Source organism: Coffea arabica, chromosome 2c (genome assembly GCF_036785885.1).
Source record: "Coffea arabica cultivar ET-39 chromosome 2c, Coffea Arabica ET-39 HiFi, whole genome shotgun sequence".
NCBI lineage: Eukaryota > Viridiplantae > Streptophyta > Magnoliopsida > Gentianales > Rubiaceae > Coffea > Coffea arabica.
In genome coordinates, this window is record NC_092312.1 from 40,512,246 (window position 1) to 40,522,441 (window position 10,196).

Consider the following 10,196-nt stretch of genomic DNA (forward strand, 5'->3'; position numbering starts at 1 on the left):
CAAAGAAAAATTTGTTAATTGCATTCTCTATCTTTTTTTTTTCTTTTTTGAATGAGCCCAATGGCAGTGCAATATGAACCACTTATGCTTACAAAGTGGATTTTTTTTTTTTTTTACTTTAACTACAACAGCATTAAGAATTGTGCACGAGTCCTGGCCCCCGGCCCCCCCTCCTTCTTTCATAAAAATCAACTACAAGCCTATCGTCATTAATTAGATTCAATAGTGTAGCCGTGCTTCTCAAATTTAAAAAAAAAAAAAAAAATTTAAAGTGTCGCCACACTTGTGTTGTGCGACGACACTATCACTTTTTTTTAAAAAAAAATTAACAGTTTGCATTCCAGTCCCTAGCGACTGGATTACAAAAAAAAAAAAATTTAAAAATCATGTGTCACCAGCAACGTTGGTTTGAAAAAAAAAAATTTATGTAGTTGCCAGACATAGGATGTGTGGTGATGCTAGATTAAGAAATGAATCATACGGTACTCTAATTTTGTGATGTTTTCATCATTATATTGAGAATGAGCCCTCTTTAAGTCATAAGCAATATATTTATGTTCGTATCTAAAATCTATCTCAACTTGATAGCATCGCAATAAAATGCCTCAAATGAAAATAAAAAATAATAGGACAAATTTGTCAATTTGTATGCATATGGAAGGCAACTCCAATCGTTGCTCAGTTCAGTGCTGGCCTGTGAGTTTGCCGATGAGAATAGAGGGATAAAGGTTGACAAATTCTCATGGTCCATTTCTCTTTTCAGTTTTGCTATTTTTCTGCACTTTTGTGAAATTTTTGTGTGCGCGTTTTGTATTTTTTGTGTGAGAGAGAACTCCGTTCAATCCAACTCTGACTGAAGGTGATGGTTTTTGGCAAGTCACCTGAAAAGAAGGAGAGAAGTTGCAGCTGTCGTCCTGTGTTCACCGGGGAACATAAGAAAGTGCCAAAAATTATAGGTTTAGTCCTCAATTTTTATTTTTTTTATTTTGACCCTCTCTGAGTTTCATAATTTTTCAAATTCGCCCCTAATACTTATCTTTAATGTTATAAATTAGGTCCTTAGGTACATGTTAGTTAACTATCACTTTTTTTTTATTATTATTATTCAAAGGAGACTCCAAATTTTATAAGGAGGAAGGGGGGAGGGAGTTTAAGAGTCGAACTAAGATCTCATAGTTACTTGACTAAGATCCCTACTAGTTAACTATTACTTTAATTAGGCCTTTTAATTTATCAAATTAAGTTCCAAGTAGCATTAATAATCTCTTTTACAATTGATGTAGCCCTTGTACGACATGGGCTTATGTAATTCTTTATTTTTGTTTTATTTTGTAACTTTTTTTCTTTATTTAATGTTAATTTTCTTTCTTGTGCAATGTGATTGTGCGTGAGAGCACATTATTCTGTGGTTTTTTCCAATAGCAGCCTTGGTATCAATCACTCTGTTCTTATTCGTTTTTATTTGTTATGACATATTTTAAGTGTTAGGTTTCTCTATGACACATTTGTTGCTGAAGAATTGTCCATTTGTCAGGATGTATCATCGGATGATTGCCTGTTCAAGTGGAATAACTAGTGTAGGCTGGGCTCGTTGACTTGGAAATTCCTAAGATGGCTACTAATGCTCGAGTAAGAGACTTTTGGATTGAAGAGCGGTGGAATTTGTTGGCTCTCTCGGTTTCGTTGCCGAAGGAGATCCTGGATGTGATAAATTCATCTTTCCTTTTTTGGAGATGAACCGGATTTGATGTTGTGGGGTTTATCTCCTTCTGGTGTTTTTACTCTAAATTTGAATGGTCATTTGTTTCAGTCTTCACAGCCTCACTATTGTGTTTTTGTTTCAATTTGGTACTTTCATATGAAGATTGTTGACTGCTAAGTTACTGAGTGATGATGTGGTAATGCATTTTCACGTGTATGGCCCCTCTAAGTGTGTGTGTTTTGTGATCCTGTTTATGTAGAAACTTTGGAGCATGTTTCTTATTTGGGAGAGTTAGTAGTGAATGTTTGGAATTTTTTTGAGGGTCCTATGGGGATTAATTCCTCTAACCGTGGGATGCGAGTTAGATGCCAGGCTCCATCCGGTAAGCGGGGCTGCCATCCAATGGTTAGTGAGGGTTGTTCCTTCATTAATCTTACGGCATTTGTGGAAGGTCAGAAATATATCCAGATTTACCCACTGAGTTTTGGCTCAATGGTCACCAAAAAAGGACCAAATCTTTCCTTGAATTGTAGATTAGAAGTCCAAACCCCACCTGTAGTGAAAAAACCCAAAAGAGATATCAAAACACTCCTTTGGTCTAATCAGATTTTTATACCTACCTTTTGGTCTAGTCATGTTATTATACCTACTACTCCGTTATACACAACCTCTTTAGGCTCCTCTTCTTCTAGATGAGATTATAAAAATGTCGTTGCCGTAAAAAAAAAAAAAAAAAGATCCCGGTTTGATGATCATGCAGTTTCGGTTAATGAAGTTTGTCATTTGGTTATTCAAGATTTGCAATTGCTATGTCATTAGATTCACTCATTTGACAGGTATGATTAGAGGTTGGCTGGAAATTATCTCTTCTTTATCTAGCATACAACTATCGTTGTTTCAAAGCCGGTGAGATGGGATTTTCCGCTGGGTGGATATTTTACGAATTCGATGATCGGAGTAAGCGGTGGCGGAGGGATTGTGAGGGATGAGGGTGGTAGATACATTATGGCTTTTGCTGATTAATTTGGTAATGTTGTTCATTGTAAGTTGAAGCCACGGCAATTTTGGTTGTTTTGCAAGTGTGTAAGCAAGCAGGATATTCAAATGCTGTGATTGAGCCAGACTCGGCAGTTTTGATGGATGTTTTGCGAGGAGGTACGGCTTCTCCAGCTGCTATTCGGCCTATTATCAGAGCAACTCTCAAGCTTCTACCCCAAACTTACTCTGTTCAGCATTATTAAAGTAAGACTAAGGGTAAATTCCATTTTTACCACTTTAACTATACACGATTTTTCATTTCAATCCCTACACTTCAAAATAGAACACTTAAGTCTCCAAACTACTAAATCTGTCCCAATTAAGTAAAATCACTGACAGAATCCAGAAAACCATCAGGGTTTTTGGAGCGTGCAAAACACGCGCTGTTGACCAAGGGCAAGGATGGAAATTCAGAGAAAAGATATAAAAATTCCCTCATTTTATCTGGCACATTTGAGTCTTATAATTGACCCGATCCAATTCACAAAAAGGAAGCGATGTGCCCTAAGAAACCAGAGACCAATTAGCTGAATCTCCAAATGAGGGGTTGCATCCACCCAAAACCAGCTTCTTTATCATAGCCAAGTCTCTCTTCACACTTGTCTAGAACTACCAATGACCACATTTCTAGGTTGCATCCATCTATAAAGTCAACCTTTCCCCCTGCATACTATTTGTTAGAAGAGTTTGTGAATGTCCCTTGATGATGTATCTTCAATAAGAAAGGTTTAGACCAGATTCCCCTATCACCATTTTTTGGTTCAAAGAAAAAAATTTTAATTCAATAATTTATTTTTTTACACATTTCATAGTGGATCAAGAACCACAATGTTTTCAATACAGGGAGCATTAGGGTTTGTAGAACATAAACATTGACTTCAAAAACACCCCAAATCATTTGTAGGCCCATACAATCAACATTAAACAATTTTGTCAACCATAATTTGTCACTAATACATAAAGTTCAATCTGGCCCTTTTTTCATTCCACAAGACTCCTACAAACCCTAGTCGACAATAATAACAATTCAAGTAACCCAACTACTGATTACACTATTACAATAATCAACAAGCAAACAATGATCCAAAAATCATTGCTCTTACCCAATTCGGCCTTTCTCTTCTTGTTCTTCCATGGAGATCTCATTTCTCCATCAACCCTCTTCCTTACCGTGTCTACGATATACTTCACCTCTAAATCATGATCACGATTAGTTCATGGTATTTGATAGTAGAAATTGGGCAATCTATTGTTCACTCCATCCCTCCCTCCCTCCCTCTCTCTCTCTCTCTCTCTCTCTCTCTCTCTCTCTCTCTCTCTCTCTCTCTCTGTGTTGAAATCGAAATGTGCAAAGTGAAGAAGAAAGAAACAAAGCCATTTTGGCTTATTTCTTTGGCCCTTATACCTAATGGGTAAATTTACATTTATGCCCTGACCATTTTAGTTTTTATTGCTTACTTAGTCTCACTAACAAGACATGTTTTACACGCTCCGAAAACCCTGACGGTTTTGTGGATTCTATCAATGATTTTACTTTATTCAGACAGATTCAATAGTTTGGAGACTAAAATGTCCATTTTGAAGTTTAGAGATTGAAGTGGAAAACTGAGTAAAGTTTAAGGGGTCAAAATGGAATTTACCCTACGACTAATGGAGTGGTTGATTATTTGGCTACCATTGGGGCATGAAGTGGCTGTTTTACTTGTTAGGTTAAATTACTTTTTATCCCTCGTGGTTTAGTGTTTTACCACATGATCCTCCTATGGTTTAAATACCTATATATAACTCCCTTAAAGTTTAAGTTAAAGTGTCACCGTTAGTTTTTTCTTTAAAACCAACAACCAATAGTAAAAAGTCAAAATCAAATTAATAAATTGATAAATTCACCCTTTCATTACATCTTTTTCTTCCTCCAAACATAAAAAAGAAGAAATTGAAATTAAAAATAGATAAATAAAAATAGAAAATACTATTAAAGATTTGGTTTCAAACCTATAATGATATTTGTAGACAACAATTATTTAATATTTTTTATTTCTTATTTATTGTTTTGCATCTCCCTTGCATCTTTTTTGTTTTTTATTTATTATTTTTATTTCCTTTCACCTCTTTTGTATTTGGAGAAAATTAAGATTTTGTAAGTCAAAGTATAGGTTTTCAAGATCACCTCTTCTCCTCCCAAACAAAAAAAAAACAGAGAGAAACCAGAGGGAAAAGAAAAAAGAAAATGTAGTAAATCTATGAATTTGTCATTTTATTAGTTTGACTTTGAATTTTTATTATTGACCATTAGTTTTAACAGAAAAAGTAATTGTGACGCTTTAACTTGAACCATGAGAGGGTCATATATATGTTTTTAAACTATAAGTGAGTTATATGGTAAAACATCAAGCCACATGGGGGTCAAGCATAATTTACCCTAATTTAAAGCCTCTGGCTGATATCACAAATGAACAAGGAAAGCCCAGAATGAGAGGTAAGAGGAAGTTAGCAAGTGACATTCAAGGAGGCAGTATGATGGAGATTGACGAAGCAGAGGAGCAGAAGCCAAAAAATGATGAAACTTGGGGAGATTCTACAAACACAACAAGGGGCGATGGAGGCAAGCCCAGAAAAGCCTCCACAGTGTAAATGAGAGTGGTGGCATGGAATTGCCGAGGTGCTGGGAGTCCCTTGACAGTTCCCTAACTCAAGGAGGTAATACGCCTCCACTCTCCAAAGTTAGTGTTTTTATCAGAAACAAAAAATCAAAAAAGAGTTTTGGATGTTGTCATGAAGCAAATACGGTTCGATAATAATGTAGTAGTAGAACCAGTAGGAAGAACTGGTGGTCTAGCCATGTTTTGGAAGCAGGAGGTTAAAATTCTAAAGATTTATACCTTAGAATGTTCAATTGAAGTTAAAGTCTATGATGACGAAGTAAGGGAAGAATGGTGGTGTATTGGAGTCTATGCAAGTACGGATGATACAACCAAAAGAGATCAATGGGAATTTTTGGAAGAACGAATGAAGCTATGGAGGGATAAATGGATATTGCTTGGGGATTTCAATGATTTCATATCAAATGAAGAAAATGGGGGGGAAGAACAAGAAGTGAGGGTAGTTTTAGGTGTTTCAGAAGTTTTATACAGAGAGCTAGTTTGGTAGACATACATTTTGAAGGCAATCCATGGACTTGGAGCAACCAATGGGAAAATGAGGGGGAAATTAAACAACTGTTGGATAGATGCCTGAGTAGTGTAGGGTGATTCTAGACTTTTGAGGATGCAATTTGCAAGCATGTGAAAAATGAGGCCTCTGATCATTCAATGCTAGTGCTGATTACTATACCAAATCAGAAGAAAATGAGAAAGAGGTTTGTTTTTTTACCAAAAATGGGCTCAACACCAAGAGGTAGAAGAGGTAGTGAGGAATGCTTGGGAAAAACCACAGGTGGGCTCAAGAATGTTCAGAATCACTAGAAAAAATCAAAGAGTGCCGGATAGCCCTTTTAAGTTAGAATAGAATGAATAAACAAAATGCAGCAGCACAGATCAATGAGATTAAAAAGAAGATATAGGAACTCAAAGAGTCTGAGGATCAATAGAAAAAAAGGAAACTGGTTGAACTGAAACTAAAGTTGAGCAATGCTTACAAAGCTAAGGAAATCTTCTGGGCGCAAAAGGCAAGGAGCATATGGTTAAAGGAAGGGGACAAGAATAGAGCCTACTTTCATGCTTGTGTGAAGACAAGAAGGAAAAGGAATAAGATAACTAGTTTGCAGAAAGAAAATGGAGAATGGTGTACGGATAACCAACAAATCGTCCAGGAGATTTGCAAGTACTATGAAGACATGTACACCACATCTCAGCCACAGAATATGGAAGAAGTGCTAGAAGGGGTGCCTGTATCAGTTACAAGCAGACTAAATCAGAATTTGATACAACCTGTGGAGGAAAATGAGGTTAGAGCAGCTGTGTTCTCCATGCACCCAAATAAAGCACCTAGACCTGATGGTATGACACCCTTATTCTTTCAAAGATATTGGCATGCTATTAAAACTGATGTGGTGTCTGCTATTCATAGCTTTTGAGTAATAGCCATCTTTTGAAAAGCATAAATGAGACCAGTATAACCCTTATTCCTAAGGTAGAAAATCCAATATCTCTGTCCAACTATAGGCCAATCAGCCTTTGTAATGTGCTCTATAGAATCATAGCAAAAATTCTAGCCAATAGATTGAAAAAAGTTATTGTCTTGTGCATTAGCTATTCTCAGTCTGCCTTCGTACCTAGAAGACAGATTGTGGATAATATCATTTTGGCTATGAAATCATGCATTTTTTAAAAAGCAAAAGGAAGGGTAATATTGCTTTTATGACCCTAAAGCTTGACATGTCAAAGGCTTATGACAGAGTGGAATGGAAATTTCTGGGCAGAATGATGTTAAAAATGGGTTTTTGTCCTATTTTTGTAAGATGGATTATGAGCTGCATGTCATCAGTGACCTATTCGTTCAACTTTAATGGGGAGAGGGTAGGGTATGTGCAACCTAGTCGAGGTATTAGACCGGGGGACCCTTTATCCCCCTATCTTTTTTTGTTATGTTCTGATGGATTGTCAAATCTCATGGAAAAGCCAATTGCAAATAGGCAGATCACGGGTCGCAAAGTGAGTAGGAATGGACCTGTTCTATCCCATTTATTTTTTGCAGATGATTCCTTATTTTGCTGTAAAGCACACCCACAGGAAGCTAGAGCCATGCAAGAGATCCTTGCAAAGTATGAGCTAGCCTCAGGATAGTGTATCAACTATGAGAAGTCTGCCGCTTTTTTTAGCAGAAATTGTAGCAGACAACAAAGGAGGCAGACCTGTGAGTAGATGAACAACATCAAAGAGGCAAACAGTAGCAAATACTTGGGACTCCCCCTAGTGATAACAGGATCAAAAAAGCAAGTCTTCGCCTACATTGTTGATAAAGCAAGATCCAAAATGCAAGGATGGAAGCACAATTTACTCAGCTATGCAGGGAAAAAGGTACTTCTCAAGTCGGTCATTATAGCATTACCCACATACACAATGTCATGCTGCAGGTTACCTAAAGGACTGTGTGCAGAAATATGTGGCCACATGGCAAAATTCTGGAGAGGCCAAAACGAAGAGGAAAGGAAGATGCAATGGATAAGTTGGGAAAAAATCACACAGGTGAAAGGAAATGGAGACCTGGGATTTAGGGACCTATAGCACTTTAATAGTGCTTTACTAGCAAAGCAACCATGGAGACTATTACTGCAGCCAGATTTATTAGTGAGTAAGGTGCTGGGAGCGAAGTACAAACTGTCTCAAACAGGCTGGGAAGGAGAAGCTCCAAGGAATGCATCTTGGATATGGAGAAGTATTTACAGTTCTTGCTCGGTGCTACAAAAGGGAATGTGGAAAAGAGTGGGAGATGGGACTACTATAAACATATGGAGGGACAAATGGCTCATGGGATCATCAACTGGGAAAATAGCAACGCAGAAACCTCCAGGTTGTAGGCTGCAAACAATGGCAGATTTGATTAAAGAGAGGGAATAGAATAAGGAACTGATTGAGGAGACCTTCTTAGAGGAGGAAGCTTCACAAATTTTACAGATGCCCCTAAGTTTGTTTCCCATGAAGGATATGGTCTACTGGAAATACTCAAAATCAGGAACATATACAGTGAAATCTGGATATGTAGTAGAAAAGGAGGTAAGCCAGAGAAGAAAGGAAAATCAAGGCGAGAGAGAAACCAGCTATGCACAGCATAAGGAAAAAGTGTGGAAAAGCTTGCGGGGGTTAAAGATGAAGCCAAAGATCAAACATTTCATATGAAAATGCCTACACAACAGCATTCCTGTAAATGACCTGATACACAAAAGAACAGGAAAAGGCTCTCCAATATGCAAATGCTGTGGTGAAGAGGAGGAAACAGTGGAACATATCATCTTTTTTTGCAACAATGCTGAACCTATATGGAAACTGGCCCCAATACAGTGGGATGGATTACTTCAATGGAGATCAAACTTCTGGAGGTGGTGGGAAGGTATATTAAAGGCAAGGAAAAGACTAAAAGGAGAAGACCACATCACATTAACAGCAAACATCATCTGGCAAATTTGGAAAGCAAGAAATGCTCGACGGTATGAAGGGAAGTATGGAGATCATATGTCCATCTTGGATAATGCAAAAAATGAATGGCTGGAATTTCAAGAGGAGCAGATGGACAATGATGAAAAGCACAGGACAGGAACGGGTCACCAAATGCAAAACCACCAATGGAGGCCACCAGACGCAGGCGTAGTGAAGATCAGCACTGATGCAGCTGTCTCTACTAAATTAGCAAGAGCAGGGTTAGGAATGATAGCGAAAGACTGTTATGGAAACCTTGTTGAAGCAAGAGGTATAAGAAAGTATAGCAACTGTGGAGCTGAAATAGAAGAGGCAAATGCAATCCAACAAGGACTAATAATGACTACCGAAGCTGGGTGGCAAAGAATAGAAATGCAATTTGATTGCAAAGCTGCCATTGAAAAAATCCACAAGAGAGGCATGGAGGAATCACCAATAGCCACCATAATGGAAGATATAAGACAATTGAGTGACATGTTCCAGTACTGTACTTTTTCTTTTGTTTATAAAGATGGAAATAGATGTGCTCATAAAATGGCACAATTTGCAACTAGACTTGTTTCCAATGTTATATGGAAACAAAGTTTCCCTATGTGGCTCAAAGAGAGTATACATGAGGATAACAAGACCAATGTCCACGTTTGTAACTGAGATCTTGTATTATCAAGTTCAATATATGTATAAAGAGAATACCACGGTTTGGAAAAAAAAATTTCTTTGCTATTCCGGCTATAGCTAGGGGGATTGTTTCGAATGGATAGGTACATGTGATTTAGATTTTCAATTAGGAGCTAAAGGCTTCATGTCCTTCTCCTCGCGCTGTACTTATTTAATGTTTTTTAATTAATTAAATGCGTAGTCAAGCCAACTCAGACAGATAGGATTGGCAATTAATTAAAAACAAGTATTAGATTTTCCTTTTATTAATTAAATGCATGTTACTTGTTTAGTATAAATTAACTTAATTTTGGCCTTAAAACTAGAAGAATAAAATTAAATTCGTAACTAATTTTACTAATTACAGAAGGTGCCTAAGAGTAGGGGTGTGAATCGAAATCGAAATCGAAATCGGTAATTCGGAACTTTGAAATCGGAAATTTTCGAAATTTTGGCATAAGAAATTTCGACCGATTTCGATTTCGAATTCACCAATTCCGAATTCAATTCAGAATTCGGTAAATTCCGATTTCACCGAATTCATGAATATAAAAATTATTATTATTATTATATTACATATATATATAAAATATTATATATATATGTGTGTGAAAAAGAAATTGAAATTGAAATTCCTATTTCGATTTCACTGAATTCATGAATATAAA

The 10,196-nt window shown here is 36.9% G+C and overlaps 1 protein-coding gene and 1 long non-coding RNA gene across 2 annotated transcripts; both read left to right on the forward strand.

Moving 5' to 3' along the window:
* The first annotated feature begins 701 nt into the window (after positions 1-701).
* LOC140035943 (uncharacterized) lies at positions 702-1,918 on the forward strand. The gene is made up of 2 exons (XR_011839837.1): positions 702-956; positions 1,535-1,918. It is a non-coding gene; the product is annotated as an uncharacterized lncRNA (long non-coding RNA).
* A 3,291-nt stretch (positions 1,919-5,209) lies between these two features.
* Positions 5,210-9,522, forward strand: LOC140035664 (uncharacterized). The gene is made up of 7 exons (XM_072076978.1): positions 5,210-5,342; positions 6,379-6,735; positions 7,433-7,499; positions 7,812-7,923; positions 8,014-8,248; positions 8,380-8,451; positions 8,627-9,522. The coding sequence occupies exons 1-7, from the start codon at positions 5,210-5,212 to the stop codon at positions 9,520-9,522; spliced, it is 1,872 nt and encodes a 623-aa protein (XP_071933079.1).
* The last annotated feature ends 674 nt before the right edge of the window (positions 9,523-10,196 follow it).